This window comes from Pavona decussata, unplaced genomic scaffold, assembly GCF_977016875.1.
Source record: "Pavona decussata unplaced genomic scaffold, jaPavDecu1.1 SCAFFOLD_39, whole genome shotgun sequence".
Taxonomy (NCBI): Eukaryota; Metazoa; Cnidaria; class Anthozoa; order Scleractinia; family Agariciidae; genus Pavona; species Pavona decussata.
The window spans coordinates 769,239-786,881 of NW_028145461.1; the positions used below are offsets into that span (position 1 = coordinate 769,239).

Below are 17,643 nucleotides of genomic sequence, written 5' to 3' on the forward strand. Positions count from 1 at the left end.
GCTATGATCGATGATAGTCCATGAATATAAATATGGCATTACGCTACCTCGTGGCCAATGTCTTCGTTTCACGTCTAGCGATGAATCTGTTTTCACACAGAATGATCGGACAATGTCATTCTTGTTCACCGTTGCGTTGAGGTGAAGCTTGTTGGATTTGAAGTTGTTGGGATTGGTATCTTCCGTGTCCTGGTATCTCCGTCCTGTCAGCCACTGAAAGCCATCAGCATAGGGGCACCCGGATGCTGCTTGTGGTATCCCGTATGAGCCCTCTGGCCAATAAACGGATTCTGCAAAAGTAATACCAAGTGCTTTTGAGTCAAAACCATGTTGCTTAAACGCGCCTCAAGAAAGTACTGCGCTTATGACCAAGGTTAAAACCCACTTCAAGACTGCCTTCCCTTTAGCAATGATCACTGCATGTACTTTTAGCGTCACTTTAGAAGTGTGGCGTAATACTCCCAACACCTCGACAGCCATTAGGCAATTAAATGATCTACCTGTAATATTGTACCACATCAAATTCATGTCATCTCCCAATAAACAATTTGTGATAGATAATGCAAAACTACCGTCACGAAATGACTATTGCACAAGCAGAAGACATGAAAGTTTCCCCGAAGTATAAATTGTGATTACGTTCTCAATTCTGGCTTGCATCTCATAATACGAATATGAAATTGAAAAATGAAAATTTGTGTTTTCCTGTTTCAACCATCTCGACTTTCTTACAGTAACTGAGCTGCTAAAAATATTACTGCTACTTAACTAAAGCAAGGAAATACGCAAGTCTTTCCCTAAAATTGTGCTGAGTTTTCAGAGACATTTAATGAGGTTGTAGCTTCGAGCCTGTTGGTGAAATCCAAGTCATCGCTTTTCCAAAAAAAATTAGGCCCACAATTAGGGTTTCAGAAATCTTTTGGTTTTACCAGGGTAGAAAGTGATTGTGGGCAATGTAAAAATGGGAACCATGGCAAAGCAGCGTCGTCTTCCTTCTTTTTTCTTTCCTTTCACCTTCCTTACTCATAAAACATAAACAGACAATATCCTATTTTCAAGGACCATGCAACTCTGAATAATGTATATTACTTAACTAAACCCCTTACACAAGCAATCTACAGCGTTAGAGGAAGTACGTCTATCTGATTTAAACGATACAAACATGAAGATTGACAAGGAGTACATTTCTTCTTTTGAAGGAGCATGACATGGGCAGAATTCTCCAACGCCAACCACGCCCCACCCCAAAGGAGAAATTCTCTCCATTATTTACAAGTGTGTGTTATCTTCGCTTTTTAAACCAAAAGTAGCTACGTGCCAGTAACTACCACCAAAACTCATTTAATGCCCCATCAAAAGGCAAACAACGAGAGTGACTTTAACGATTAAAATCGTTCAAAAAAGGAACATTTACCTGAACATCTACCCACGCAGTAGAACGCACTGAATCCGGTGTAAGAGCCACTCTTATCTGATATGAATATTACAAACATTTGGTTGGAAGAAGAGAAGATTCCCTCTTTTGATGGAGGGTTACCTCCGTAGAATACTCTCAACAACTCCCCAGTGCTATTCTTGCCATCATACACGTATAAAGCGTCCGTGTTATTCTCATTTTGCAAACTGAAGTCTGGGAACGTTAAGTGAATTGGTTGCGTTTGGTTGACCGTGATCGTCCAGGAGCAGTACTGGCCATCTGGATACTTTCCTGGATAGTTTGGTGAATGGAAACTTCCCATGACTCCTGTTAGACTTTTGTTGCATCCTAGAAAAAGACATACTATGCACATCTCTCGCTTATTAATATATGAGACGAATTCCAATGCAATCGTATCCAAAGGACCTTAACTGGTCAATCTTAAACTTAATCTTGCTCGATGTTACAGTGGAAGTTCTGGTAAGCGGACACCCTGGGTACGCGGAAAAGGTGTCCTTTACTAATGCTGGCCGCTTACAACAATGGTTCTCGTACGCGGCCACTAGAGATGTGAAGGATATATGGCCAATTACAGGAGCTTGGCCAGTAAATATTGGCGATGCAAAAACGTACCACCGTATTAAATGATTTTTGTTGTTGTTGTTGTTGTTGTTGTTGTTATTGTTTTATTGCCTTATTTCATTGCCGCGATAATGGCGATAACTGTAGTCAATGCACTGTAAAATCATTGTGACGAACAGCGATGTGAGTTTGATTGATAAAAATAAGATTCAGAGGCTAATGGGATTTACTTACGGGTGTCCGCTTACGGGAGCTTAAAATAAATGAAAAAGTCTAAATTGTAACCTCTGTAAGTGTCCGCGTCCGCTTACAGGAATGTCCGTGTAAATACAGAGTTTCTATTAGAGTTCAAACGCGGTGTTGTGAAGGCGGTTTTAAGTAAGGCTGTCCGCTTACGCGAGTGTCCGTTATGAGGGCTTCCACTGTATTATCTATTTGTTTGAATTCCTACGCATACGTAGAACATACGGCAAGTATGTTGAGTAATCAGGGAAGGCGCAGAGGTGAGAGCGCTCGCTTCCCACGAATGTGGCCCCCGTTCCAGGGCTTACTTCAGATTCTCTTTTTCTTCCTCCAAAAAAAACCAACTCTCACAAAGTCCAATCCTACTCCTGTTGGCCACCATAATAAACCTGGACTTAACTTGGTGCTACCATCTCTTAATACTCTTATTTTAGTACAAAGTTTAGAAGTCTGAAGTAGCCTCCCTTAGAAAACAGAAACAAAATAAGTTGTGAATAACTTTAAACATAAGTAACGAGGATATAATAGAAACAATTTTCCTTTGCAGTCAATCGCCATGGAAGGTTACAAATATGTGTTTCGCTATAGAATGTTATTGTTTGAAGAGTTGGGCAGACGCAGCGATCACAAAAAAGTCACTCACCCTGATAGTAACAGTAATGAATCGTGTGATCCCTGATTCCTGCACCATATGGATATGAGCCTCCTTTGCCGTCCCTATTACCCGTATCCTCATTGTCAAACCGAATCCACTCAACACTAACTACCGCCCACTTCACCTGCTGGCATACAGCTGAATCATAAGCCAACAAGAAAAATGGTTTCAGGGTTGGAAGAGAGATGGGATCCTTTTTATCTCCGTCTGTTCTACAGCAATATTCAATCCTTGTGTCCATGTTATATTCGCCATCAGGAACTGTTCCCGACATGCTGTTCTGATTGAATTTGTTTTCGTCGTCCCATTTGATAAATCCTGATGTCAAATATGTGGGACAGGAGCCACCTTTCTTGTAAATGCAGTATTTACCTGTCAGGTCAGAGATTAAAAATATGTTACTTGTGCTTAAGTTTCTTATTGTCTCGCTATGATGATAGTCCATGAATATAAATAGGGCATTACACTACCTCGTGGCCAGTGTCCTCGTTTTCCGTCTAGCGATAAATCTGTTTTCACGCAGAATGATCGGTCAATGTCATTCTTGTTCACCCTAGCGCTTAGGTGGAGCTTGTTGGATTTGTAGTTGTTGGGATTGGTATCTTCCGTGTCCTGGTATCTCCGTCCTGTCAGCCACTGAAAGCCATCAGCATAGGGACACCCGGATGCTGCTTGTGGTACCCCGTATGAGCCCTCTGGCCAATAAACGGATTCTGCTAAAGTAATGCCAGGTGGTTTTTAGTCAAAACCATGCTGTTTTGTCTGCACGACGAAAATACACCTTGAAAGAGAACTGTAGTTATGACCAAGCTTACAAGCCACTCTAACACTGCTTCACCTTCCTCGATGATCACTGCGTTTACTTTTAGGGTCCGTTAAAAAACGTGGCGCAATACCCCTAACACTTCGACAGCCGTTAGGCAGTTTTTTGCCCTATCCGTGGTATTGTATCACATCAAATTCATGTGATCTGCCAATAAACAATCTGAGATAGACGATGCAAAACTACCGTCACGAATGACCATTGCACAACCAGACGCCTTGAACGTTTCCATGAAATACAATGCGCGATCAGGATCTCAATTATGACTTGCATGTCATAATAAGAATATGACAATAAAAATCAATTCAAGCTTTCGTTTCTTGTGTCGACCATCTTACAGTAACTTAGCTCCTACAAATATTATTGCCTCTTGACTAAAGCAAGGATTGAGCAAGTCTTTCCAAAAAATTGTGCTTAGTTTGCACAGACATTTAATGAGGTCTTAGCTTCGAGCCTGTTGGTGAAATCCAAAGTATGGCTTTTCAAAAAAAAGAAATTAGGCCCCCAATTAGGGTTTAAGAAATCTTTTCGTTTTACCAGGGTAGAAAGTGGGTGTGGGCAATGTAAAGATAGGGACATTGACGAAGCGGTGTTGTCGTCCTTTTATTTTTCTTTGCTGTCACCACCCTTACTCATAAAACATAAACAGACAATATCCTATTTTTAAGGACCATGCAACCCTGGATAATGTATATTACTCAACTAAACCCCTTACACAAGCAATCTGCAGCATTAGATGGAGCATTACTATTTGATATCAATTTTACAAACATGAGGATTGACAAGGAGTAGATTTCTCCTTTTGGTAGGGCATAACATGGGCAGAATTCTCCAACGCCAACCACGCCCCACACCAAACGAGAAAGTCTCTCCGTTATATTATACATAGTGTGTGTGTTATTCTCGCTTTTTAAACCAAAAGCTATAATTTAACGTGCTAGTAACTAGCATCAAAACTCATATAATGCCCCATCAAAAGGCAAACAACGAAAATGACTTCAACTATTAAAATCGTTAATTAAAGGAGCACTTACCTTGACATCTACCCACGCAGTACAACGCACTGAATCCGGTGTAAGAGCCACTCTTATCTGATATGAATATTACAAACATTTGGTTGGAGGAGGAGAAGATTCCTTCTTTAGATGGAGGGTTACCTCCGTAGAATACTCCCAACAACTCCCCAGTGCTATTCTTGCCATCATACACGTATAAAGCGTCCGTGTTATTCTCATTTTGCAAACTGAAGTCTGGGAACGTTAAGTGAATTGGCTGTGTTCGGTTGACCGTGATCGTCCAGGAGCAGTACTGGCCATCTGGGTACTTTCCTGGATAGTTTGGTGAATGGAAACTGCCCATGACTCCTGTTAGACGTTTGTTGCATCCTAGAAAAAGACATACTATGCACATCTCTCGCTTATTAATATATAAAACGAATTCCAATGCAATCGTATCCAAAGGACCTTAACTGGTCAGTCTTAAACTTAATCTTGCTCGTTGTTACAGTGGAAGTTCTGGTAAGCGGACGTCTTCGGGATGCGGAAAAGGTGTCCGTTACTGGAGCTGGCCGCTTACAACAACGGTTCTCGTACGCGGCCACTAGAGATGTAAAATATAGATGGCCACTTACGGCAGCTTGCCCAGTAAATATTGAAGATGCAAAAACATACCATCGTATTAAATTATTTTTGTTTTTGTTTTTGTTGTTATTCTTTTATTGCCTTATCCAATGCCGCGATAATGGCGATAACTGTAATGAATGTACTGTAAAATCATGATGACGAACAGCGATGTGAGGTTCATTGACTAAAGCAAGATTCAGAAGCTAATGGGATTTCCTTTCGGGTGTCCCCTTACGAGAGCTTAAAATAAAAGGAAAAGTTTAAATCGTAACCTCTTTAAGTGTCCGCGGCCGCTTACGGGAATGTCCGTGTAAATACAGTTTCTACGGGAGTTCAAAGGGGGTGTTGTGTAGGCGGTCTTACGTAAAGCTATCCGCTTACGAGAGTGTCCGTTATGAGGGCTTCCACTGTATTATCTATTGGTTTGAATTCCTACGCATGCGTAGAACATACGGCAAGTATGTTCAATAAATAGGGAAGGCGCAGAGGTGAGAGCACTCGCTTCCCACCAATGTGGCCCTGGTTCGAGGGCTTTCTTCGGATTTTCTGTTTTTTCTTCCTCCACAAAAACCAACACTCCCAAATACCAATTCGACTCTTGTGGGCCACCATAATTAACCTGGACTTATCTTGGTGCTACCATCTCTTAATACTATTATTTTAGTACAAAGTTTAGACGTCTGCAGTAGCTTGCCTAAGAAAACAGAAACAAATTATTTTTAAAAACTTTAACTGACATAAGTAACGCGGGTCTTATAGAAATAATTTTCCTTTGCAGCGAATCGCCATGGAAGGTTACAAATATGCGTTTCACTATCGAATGTTATTGTGTGAAGAGTTGCGCAGACGCAGCGATCACAGAAAAGTCACTCACCCTGATAGTAACAGTAATGAATCGTGTGATCCCTGATTCCTGCACCATATGGATATGAGCCTCCTTTTCCGTCCCTATTACCCGTATCCTCATTGTCAAACCGAATCCACTCAACACTAACTACCGCCCACTTCACCTGCTGGCATACAGCTGAATCATAAGCCAACAAGAAAAATGGTTTCAGGGTTGGAAGAGAGATGGGATCCTTTTTATCTCCGTCTGTTCTGCAACAAAACTCAATCTTTGTGTCTTTGTTATATACGCCATCAGGAAGTGTCCCCCACATGCTGTTCCGATTTTGGGTGTTCTCGTCGTCCCATTTGATAAATCCTGATGTCAAATTTGTGGGACAGGAGCCACCTTTCTTGTAAATGCAGTATTTACCTGGTCAGGTCAGAGATTAAAAATATGTTACTTGTGCTTTAGTTTCTTATTGTCTCGCTATGATGATAGTCCATGAATATAAATATGGCATTACACTACCTCGTGGCCAGTGTCCTCGTTTCCCGTCTAGCGATGAACCTGTTTTCACGCAGAATGATCGGTCAATGTCATTCTTTTTCACCGTTGCGTTAAGGTGAAGCTTGTTGGATTTGTAGTTGTTGGGATGGGTATTTTCCGTGTCCTGGTATCTCCGTCCTGTCAGCCACTGAAAGCCATCAGCATAGGGGCACCCGGATGCTGCTTGCGGTACACCGTATGAGCCCTCTGGCCAATAAACGGATTCTGCAAAATTAATGCCAGGTTGTTTTCAGTGAAAAACATGTTGCTTTGTCTACACGACGAAAACATGGGTCGAGAAAGAAGCAGACTTATGACCAAGCGTACAAGCTACTGCAAGACTGCCTCACCTTCAAAAATGATCACTGCATGCACTTTTAGGTTAAGTTAAAAAACGTGGCGCACTACCCCTAGCACCTAGTTTTTTGCCCTACTGTGGTAAGGTATTAATAAAAACAATATAATTTGCTGGCAAAATGGTCTGCCACAGGATGGCACATTTGTAAATTCAGTCCACTAGTAGGAAATTCGACGACAGTTGTTCAGTAACCCCCATTGATCCTGGCCTTTAATTGAGTTCCCAGTCCCCGAGAGGACATATTCTCTTCGTATCTTCAAGAACATTAAAGGTATCATATGACAGTGAAGCTTTGCGGGTATATGGAATATCCAAACTGTTTCCTTTGAGATCCGCAAAATTGCATGATGACGAAATATGGATTAGGAAATACGTTATTTACTCGCCACCAAGTTTCCGCAACCTCGAATTTTGCGATTTTTCAAACATCTTAGAAATTTATTAGGCGTCCAAGTTAACTTCAAAATAATCAAAAGCAAAGACGAAACGTTACCGTTTTGAAAATTGAAGGATTTATTGAGAGTTTTTCATAGAAAGGTACTGACTTCTTGCCATGGAAAACAGCAGGTCGCGTGTGTTTGAAGAATTTTTGCCAGACAAGAAAAGTCAATCACATAATTAGCTACCATCAACCCAGATGGTATGAAAGACATATGCTCTGAGTCAAGACAGTAGCTACTTTGATAACGTACATTTCAGAACAAGAATAGCTTGCCAGGCACAGTAGGAATGCTTTCCCTTGCAGGCGATGTAGCCGTCAGTGAGTGTCGGCGAAGGCGCGTACGTAGATTGCTGGCCTAGCTTAGCGCTTCCGGTGCGCTGACTCTGGAACAGAACTTTATTATTCCTACTTCATACATACCTGATGATGTTGATTCGAAAAAACACACAACGGTTAGCAGGCCGAACGTTCGCCACAGTAGCATATCTCTCAGTTGTTCGAAAAATCTGCAAGCAAAAAGTACATGCAGTTTTGTGACGCTCCATATCAAATGCAGCAGTAATGTATGACGACTCGGAAGCCGCAATTGATTTCTTGTCAATTGAGGGATATATTTTCCTAGTTTGCAGTACATTTTAGGCAAAATGCATTTCGTTACTCTTTTTTATTGCAATATGGGTGGTTTGAAACCTTAATTGCCTCGGCCAAACAAAAAGAAAGCTGAACATTCGCATGTCAGAACAAGAGAATTCAAAACCCAACTCTGAACCAGCGAGATTTTAACGCAATATTCTGGTTAAGGATCGAGGGATAACTAATTAGTCAAAAACAAATTTCATGTAATATCCCAAAACCGAGGGCAAGTCCTTCATCAAGGGTTCCAAACACGGAAGAACAGATGAATGGACAAGTTTGAATACCGATTGCTTATATTGTTGTGAGGTGTTTGGTATCCCTGACGAACTAGACAGCCTGCGTTTTTTACATGACTTCAAAAATATATAGAGAAATATAGACCATTGAAGTGCACCAACGAATCATTTTAAAAGCTTTCATCCAAGAAACGTCAGCAAATGTGCAAAAAGGCCAGCAAGCATTTTCGGAAAGCTGACAGCAGTTCGTAAATACGAGATAGAAAATATGTTTTCCTTTCCTATAATTTTCGCAAATTTTAATTTTTAGCTAGAGAGTACCGTAGACCTTTTACAATACAAAACTATTTCGACAAATCTCGACGCGTCTCGAGTCAAGTTCTAAAGCAGAGAGTCCAAGTTCAACCACGCCGCATGACGTAACATGTGATAATTGTCAGAACGTACATAATGTAACGCAACTCGAAATGTCGCTAACATTTCTTCCCCTCCCGAATTACAGGGAAGCTGAAATTCGAATACATTTTAACTGAAAATCCTTAGCTCTAGTTCATAGTCCCTCGAATTGTTTTGTTACATATTAATCTCATTACAGCTCGGTGTTCCGAGTCTCCAGCGGAGAGATTCTAGTTATTGGTCTTGCCATTAAACCGTACGTCCACCCTCGCACAGGGCCGTCAGGGCCAGGGTACGTCTGCTCGATGCGCCCAACATTCCACTGTTGCCTAACTGTACCGGGATCAATAACAACGATAACAGCTCCAACCTGCGAATTGTCGTTATGGAAGTACCATTTCTGCCTTGATCCAATCTGCGGTAAGTATTCTTTCATCCATCCGTTTCACACATGTCTTGTGAGCTCTTGTAGTCTTCTCCAGCGCTTTCTGGGATTAAATGGCTCGGTGTCGACGCTCTCCAGTACAAAATCACCACCAATTTGCCCAATCAGAAAGTGATTTGGAGTCAAGACGCGGCCATCGTTAGGGTCGTCACTCACAGTTGTTAAAGGTCTCGAATTCAGGAGACTTTCTACTCCAATGAAGATTGTCTCCAACTCCTCATCATTAACTTCTGCATCACCGAGTACAGCAAAAATAGCTCGCTTTGCTGACTTAATCATAGATTCAAAGACTCCACTAAAATGTGGCGCTGCAGGTGGGTTCCATTTCCAATTCACTCCTTTATTGGAGGTCATTCGTTGTATCTTGTCTTGGTCTATAGCAGAGACTAGGTCTTGCAGTTCCTTAACTTCGATGCACTTACAAAGTTCGTTCCATTGTCACTTAACATTTGCTGCGGCCATCCTCTCCGCGCAGTGATTCTGACAAAAGCGTTAAGAAATGTATCAGTGTCCAAAGACGACGCCATCTCCAAGTGGCAACAACGGGTCTTCAAACAGGGAAACAAACACAAATAGCGCTTAGCCCGCACTCTTCCACGTCCTTGCTTAGTAAAGAAAGGTCCTCCAAAGTCTATTGCACAGCTGTCGAAAGGTCTGGAGGATTACTGCAGTCTAATCTTCGGTAACGGAGCCATTTGCTGGTGAGCTGGCTTTGTTTGAAATCGTCTCGCACACTCAAAACATTCTCTCATGACTCTTTTCACTTGTTCACGAACATGGACCACCAAGTATTTCTCCCGTAAATGATTAATCGTATAGTTAAGCCCCATCTGATGACCCTTTAATTCATGGTAACGATCAGTCCTGTGACATGATTCCTCTTAGGAAGTATGATTGGACACTTCACATCATATGAGAGATCGTCTGCATGCCGTAGTCTGGTGATGGACTCAAAATGCCAGTATCTAATACTGAATTAGACGGTGCTAATGCACTTCCTTTTAGGATTTCCTTGTTCCTTCTCAACGGCTCTATCTCTGCTGCGTACACTTTAGACTGAACCTCCCGAAAGATAAATTCCTCCGCGTTTTGAAGCTCCAATGGCTTCAGTTCACCCTTCTCTCTTTGCTCAGCTGGTTTCCTACAAATGTCTGTAAATCGGCGCACCCACACTGTCACACGAACTAAAGACAATATAACTTCCAGTTCTCCTTTTGTTTTGACTCGATACCATTTCGAGTATCTTGAGGGGTCCAATCGCCATACCTCTTCGACACTAGCCGTTTCTTCACCTTCCTCAATTATTTGGTAACTGATAGCATCCTTTGTCCCTGTTTCCTTTGTTCCTTTAAGTTCAAGGTTCTATGTTGACATTGGCTTGTTAAACTTGCACTCTGGCAGGTCTTGTTTTGGCTTCTTCAGAAATTTGGGCCCATTCCACCATAAGTCTGCGCTTGCTAACTCTTCTACTGTCAGGCCTTTTGTCCCAAGGTCGGCGGGGCTTACATCCGTAGGAACATAGCGCCACTGATTAGGAGCAGAGAACTCATAAATTTCTCCAACACGATGGGCTATGAACGGCTTATACTCTCTACTCTGACCTTGGATCCAGTACCCCACATTCACACTGTCCACCCAATAGGTCACTCCATTTGTTGGTGTCTTGAGTGCAGAGCGAACTTGTCTTGTTAATCGTAATCAGATGAGTGCACCCAAAAGTTCTAATCTGAGGATGCTCAATGCTTTCAATGGTGCCAGCCGAGATTTCGACATAATCATTCGAGCATTGATGTTGCCAACCTCATACACATGACGTGCGTAAACTACAGCTGTATATGCTTTCTCTGACGCGTCACTGAATGTATAAATTCTCAGCTCGTCCACCTTAAGACTTGGGTCTTTCAAACACCTTCGGATTTTCACAAGTTCAAGGTCTTCCAACTCTCGGAACCACTTTGTCCATTCTTGCTGATGAGGTATCGGCAACGGTTCATCCCAATCCCGTGCCTCCAGCCATTCCTTTTGTATCAACAACAACGACCTGATAACATAAGGTAATAAGAAGCCCAATAGATCGTAAACTGTTGCTGTTCGCCTCAAAACTTTCCTCTCGGTGATTTTAAATCTATCTAACTGTAACGATTGTCTAAAGGAAAAATTCGTCCTCTGTGGCGGCCCACAGGAAACCCAGAGTCTTGATTGTTGGAAATTCTTTCTTCTCCAAGTCTATCTCAGAAGCCCTCTCTTCTTCCGCAACGTCAGTAATTACTTCCGGTTCATTCGATATCCATTTGCGGACATGAAAACCAGCCAAGTCCCCTAGTTTGGTAAGCTGCTTTCTTGTTTCCTCATCCACCGTAGGTGCGGATGACATCAGATCATCCATGTAACAGTCTTCTAAAACTGCATTAGCTCCCAATGGGTAAGTCTCCTTGTGAGGTCTGGCGTGATGTTGCCAAGCAAACGGGACACTAAAAGGGCAGTAACACCCTCCAAAATTAAACCTCTTAAACTCGTAAACCCTTGGTGCATCCCCACTGCCCTAGTTCCTGTACAAGAATCTATGCAGGGGCCTGTCCTCTGGTCTGAGAAGTATCTGGTGATACATTTGGCTCACATCACCAGCCAAGGCAACTGGCTCCTTCCTAAACTTAATTAAAACATCCACAATGCCACTTTGCAACTTAGGACCCGGTGGTGATTCACTGTTCAAACTCTTTCCGTCTTGCTGAGCTGAGCCGTGGAAAACAACCCGAACTTTGGTTGTGGCCTTCTCTGGCCTTACCACAAGGACATGTGGGAGGAACCATTCTGATGGTGGTTTTGGCTAATCCTCTTTGCCAGCTTCTCATCTTGCATTAACTTCTTCTCAACTGTGGGAAAAGACAATTCTCTGCCATCTGTCGGTTTGACGGTAATTCTGGTCTTTCATGTTTCCAAGGCACAGCAACTTCATATCTCTCACCATCAAACCTGATTGATTCGTTCACTTCATCAAAGGCTAGTTTCTCTTCGGGGGAAAGTGGTTGCTCCACCTGCAGTGTAATCCCAATAGCCTCAAGGCTCCAAAATTGTTTCAACAGATAGTTCAAATCTCCATCACTACACTCTGACTGCTGTATGCGATAGGTGTTCAGGTAACCAGTGTTACTTGCTCCACATCCCTCAGACGTACCAATGGTACAAATTGCTGTCCACCCCAATGGACACAGTCTGGAGCTAGGTTCATTGTCGCCTCCACGAACCCCTTTCAAAGGAAATAACAGGTTGTAATAGTCTAAACCAATAAGAACATCGATTTTACTACTTTTTCCAAGTTTAGGAAAAGGAATGTCCCTCAAATGTTTCCGCTGATCTTTGATTTGCAGCCAGTTGGTGGGTTTCATCCCACCACAGATGTTATTAGACATTAAATTGACCTTCTCTCCATTAGCAACATTGAAAGTTACTTTCTCCTTCCTACCATCCAACCCCAGTTCCTTTACCACATCCTCACTAACATACGACGTATCACTGCCTTCGTCCAAGAAACAATTAACTTGCAAGCGTCTCTCCCCATGTTTCAGAATGACTGGAACGGTACGCAAAGCAATACCCTTCTGTGCACGCTCTTGTATTGTTTCATATGTACTGGACTTGTTTTCCTCTGTCATGGGTGTGTCAGCCTACCCCGCCATGGACCCAGGAACTACTTTCTCCTCATGAAGTAACCGATGGTGTCTGACTTTGCATCCGTCAATTCCACACTCTCTGCTCCAAGTACATGAGTCACCAAGGTGCCCTTGCCTAAAGCAACGGTAACACAGTCCGAGGTTCTTCGCCGTCTCCCACTTCTTTCTATGTTCCATTCTCTTGAACATGTCACATTTCCAAATTGGGTGTTTTTGGTTGCACACTTTAGAGGGATGATCACGTTTCTCTTCTGGGGTCTCGAAATAAGACTTAGTTGAGCTCTTTCCTCGTACACTTCCAATACTGGACAGACCATGCTTAATTTCTGATGCTTGCACCTGGTAATCAGCTTCCTCAGCAATCCAGTGACGCAGCTCTTCAAGAGACTCCTTGCTTCCCTTTTCATTAATCAATCGGTAGTACTGGCTAAGTAGAACTTGAGGACGTTTTTCCAGCACAATTGCATACAATGTTCCTCCTTTCAGGTCAGCAAACTTCTTATTTTCCTTTAAAGAAACCACAGTCCTCTCCACTATGTCGGCAAATCTTTCTAGCTCTTTTGGATTATCAGCGTTTATTGGCCTCATTTTACGTAGCTCATCGATATGGGCTTGAACCTGTCGCCTGTTTCCCCCATACTTTCAATTCAACCTTGCCTTAGCCGCTTCGTACGCATGATCCGAGTAACCAAGCCCTTTCACCGTTTCGGCCGCCTCTCCTTCTAAACAACTTTCGAGCTGCAACACTTTAAACTGAGCTGACAGACTTGTTTCATTCACACAACTGAAAACGCTGCCCACCACGACTGATATCCTTTCTTGCCGCCCGAAAACTTTGGGATTCGAATCCGCTCGAGCTGTTTGTTTGCATCTACCACGTGACCATCTTTGCTATGGGCGCTCTTAAATGTGCCGATCTGGCTTGTGTTATTTCCTTCGCTTTCCTTGCTGTTACTTTGCGATAAGAAAAGCCGAGCTTCCTTCGTCTCGTTGTCCACACGATCTATCATTTTATCCGCTTCATCACCTGTTGAATCTGCCAGCGACGTATGCTCATTTTCTCCGTACAAGGTTTGAAGCGAACCCAACAGCTCCAACAATTCATTCCGTCGCTTGTCGATGTCCTGTAGTTTTGACGTGACATTTTCCTTGTTTGGCGTTTTCGCCGATAAATCCGCCGCTAATTCGTTTAGAAGCTTCGTAATACTTGTCTTGAGGGTTCTTTAACTCTTCTATTTTTCCATCCATAATTCCTCCAGTGTCAGTTCTCATATAATTCCCGCTAAATGTTTCCAAGTTTTGACGAGTCCCTTGCGAATTCCACAATACTGTTTCCGATTACAGTCCAATTATTACACCAATGCGAATATCCGGCTCAGAGGACCAAACCACGACTGTAAACCTTTTACAATACAAAACTATCTCGGCAAATCTCGATGCTTCCCGAGTCAAGTTCCATAGCAGGGAGTCCGAGTTCAACCACGTCGCACTGACATAACACGTGATAATTGTCAGAACGTAAAAAATGTAACTCAACTCGAAATGTCGTTAACAAGTACAAACAGATCAAACTGTGTTAGCTCACACAAAATTGTCTTTCAAAGGCCATAAAATGACGTGAGAACTGGCCGGAAACATAATTATAAACTATTTTGCTTTAATATTCTCTAAAGATGTCAGCAATGAACATTTAGTTGCTTGTGATGTCAGTAGCCTTATTTATACTACGCAGGTCCAAAACGTCTCATACTTCTAGTGCAAATGCTGGACTAACAAGCCAATACCGGGTTTTGTATAAGAACTACAGAACCTTAAAGCACTATGTACTTAAAAACTTCAAATTGTACTGAGCTGTTGTATGTTAATCCGTTAATGGAGAAATTACATATGCATATCATCAGATGTGTTTAGTTCAAATTACACATCTCGCATTAACAGTGCTGGTGTTGCGAAAAGAATAATTAGTGTACTCACTATTTGAATAAAACTAGTCACGTCAGTAATTCCTCGCGAAGCGCCGGCGAAGGCCCGAGCGTAGCGAGGTTAACACATTTGTCGGGCCAAAGCCGCGTGAATTCGAGCGAAAAATATACAGCTGTTTCGACAAAGGTTGTCCAAAAAAGCGTAAAAGCGTACGCGACAATGCCAAAAGGTAGTCTGGAAAATACCCAATAAATTTCAATATACGCTCTGATTGTCCGCCCCCGCCATCTCAAGTCTTCGCTGTACGGTCGAGGCATTATGGATTCTGAGCTTTTATTGAAATTTATCGGGTATTTCCCAGACTACCTTTCAGCATTTCGCGTAACATTTAACGCTGTTTTTGGACAACCTTTGTCGAAACAGCTGTATTTACAAATACATCTTTGAAGGTGTCTGCAATGTTGCTAGCCTCCCGACGCAGTCGTTTTTAGGCGACTCGTATCACCTCCTCCCCATACGATTCCCCCTAAAAACGACTGCGTGGCAGGCTACAGTGTTGCCTAGCAAAAGTGAAAAACAAAGTATGGATGACGTCAGACAAAGGAAAGGTTGCTAGGCAGCAACAGCTTAGAAGACAAACAGGCGTCAGACGCAGTTTGTTGAAGCAAAATTTGCATACATCGCGAAAGTTTTGCGTTTAGTGCCGGATCAAATTTCAACTGCGATGTTCATCAATATTCACTTGATGGAAATATCTCTGCAGAATCGTTTCCTTTTCTTCCAGAAATCCTTTTTTTAAAAGATTGCATTGAAGAAATTACACTCTTTGTGGCCGTGGTAAAATAATTTTCCGTGGGATATAAATTCATCGAACACGACAGCGCTTCACGCCCGTTGTACATTTCGTCGTGTCAGAAATAGATTTCAACCGCAAACTAGCCTGTGGAACTACGAAAACACCATGCTCATCAAAATAGTTACTATGTTAAGAAACCTTTTAATCTCCTCATTTGATGCTACAACACGAGTAAAGAGGGCTTTTCCACCCAGCCCTTGCTTCGCGAGCTTTTGCGAGTCACGTATTTCTAGTACTATTAATTTCGTGATATCTGTAGAATCTGTCTGAGACTTCTTCATAGTCTAAAGAGTAAAAATTTAAGTACACTTTTCAAGTGTATATGTTCGATTCAAAAGATTCAGAGATGTTTCCAATCAGGAAATTCTCTACTCGCTGTAAACATATGCCGGGATCAAAAAGAGAGCAAAATCCTTTGTGTAGGTATATATCTTCTAAGTTTTCTCTAAAATAAGAGTCAATTACGAACAAAACTCGACTAAGTTGAACGTGAGTGCAATACCCAGAGAAAATATAACTTAACTCACCTGATAGAGGATGATCGATTCTCTTTAATGCAGAACGGCTTGAAGCGTAAAGGCGTTGGCAGAACTGAGTTCACAAACCAACACTAACCACACACTGAAATTAGAGCCCTCCACAGCTGTTGTTTTTAATGATGTCTAAAAGGGAACATCGAATCGAAAACCGTTTTTAATTCACCTCACGTCGTGTTCAATCGACCGTTAGAAAGTTAAGTTATTCCTTTTATTATTTTACCATTCTTGATGAAATGAAAATATATCCTTTACAAAAATCAGACTTGAAAGAGAGGAATTTTCTCCGATTTTTCATCTCCCCTTGAAAAAAAAAAAAAAGCAGCTCCCGGTAGGTTGTATATTTCATCTCCAATTGATGACATTTTAATTGATGAGCATTTTTAAATGACTTAAAAAATATAAAAAGAGCGGCCGGGCGCACGCAAACTTTGAAATTTGAAGTTTGAAGTTTGAAGATTGAAGTTTATTTTGCCTTTCTTTCTAACATATTTACAATTAATTGCATACACTTCGAGGCAGGAACAACGTTTGTACTTTGCCAATTTGAGTTTTGTTAAAGCATTTGACTCAGTTAACCCGTAAAGAAGGGACAATTTAAATGTTTATTGTTTTTAGCTTGCTATACAAGCTGGGTTCATGAAATTGCATTTGTTTAATCAACAGATGTTTTGTTCATTCTTTAATTAATGTATATAAAAAGGAAAATGTTTTGTATTGTGGCAAACCTTGTCTCTCTTTCTAGTGTTTTTTGCAAGTTTCACCCCGCATTGATCGCTGGATTGTTTTTGAAGTTTTTGTGACGTTGCTATTAAGAATTTGCTACTCCATCAAGAAAATCGGATACCAATACACAGCCAATATGCTGATAATTTTGTTTATTCTCGCCAACGTTACCTGACTACTAAGGGAAGTTTTCTTATTTAGTCGGGCAAATTAAACATCTTTAGTCTGTGGAATTCGCCCCGTTCCAGACGCCGCTGATACATTTAAGAGATTTGAGCTCAATTTAACATAGAAACACCTTTGTATAGCAGAAAAACACTAAATTCAACCAAATCGTCTATAAACAAACGTCTCAGGCGCCCATTGCGTTGGTCACTCCAAGGATATAATGATCATCATTGTCTTCTGCTGTATGGATTAGCGTAGCCTGCAATAGTAGACACCTTTTCCGGCAGGATGAAAACACAAAAAAGTGCTTGAAAAACGTAAACAATTAAAGCTTTCTGCTCGCGCGCGAAGATTTTTTACGCAACAAAATCACATTAGCTCTCGATTTTCTGCCAATTTACGCGCGAGCTTGTGCAAGCCAGCTAAACCAGTTGACATCCGGTTAAAAACCGGAGATTTTTAACTTGTTCGTGTAGGTTTGTTGCACCTGTTTATCCCTGAGCGAATATTTAAGCCGACTTGTAGTCCAAAAC

At 41.8% G+C, this 17,643-nt stretch overlaps 1 protein-coding gene across 6 annotated transcripts in view; it reads right to left on the reverse strand.

Moving 5' to 3' along the window:
- The window catches only part of LOC146483341 (uncharacterized), a 41,619-nt gene extending 25,259 nt beyond the window's left edge, over nt 1–16,360 (reverse strand). For 2 of the 6 annotated variants that reach the window (XM_085106081.1, XM_085106083.1), the window contains exons 1-9: nt 16,208–16,357; nt 7,938–8,023; nt 6,700–6,942; nt 6,217–6,600; nt 4,755–5,105; nt 3,368–3,610; nt 2,886–3,269; nt 1,415–1,765; nt 48–290 (exon numbers count right to left, since the gene is read on the reverse strand). In XM_085106081.1, the coding sequence (XP_084962207.1) occupies nt 48–290; nt 1,415–1,765; nt 2,886–3,269; nt 3,368–3,610; nt 4,755–5,105; nt 6,217–6,600; nt 6,700–6,942; nt 7,938–8,001 (2,263 nt within the window). In that variant the 5' untranslated portion in view covers nt 8,002–8,023; nt 16,208–16,357. Of the gene's footprint in view, nt 1–47; nt 291–1,414; nt 1,766–2,885; nt 3,270–3,367; nt 3,611–4,754; nt 5,106–6,216; nt 6,601–6,699; nt 6,943–7,937; nt 8,024–13,928; nt 14,380–16,207 lie in introns of those variants that run through there. The other 4 variants (XR_014863881.1, XM_085106084.1, XM_085106082.1 and 1 more) reach the window with 4 other exon arrangements.
- Between the last annotated feature and the right edge of the window lie 1,283 nt (nt 16,361–17,643).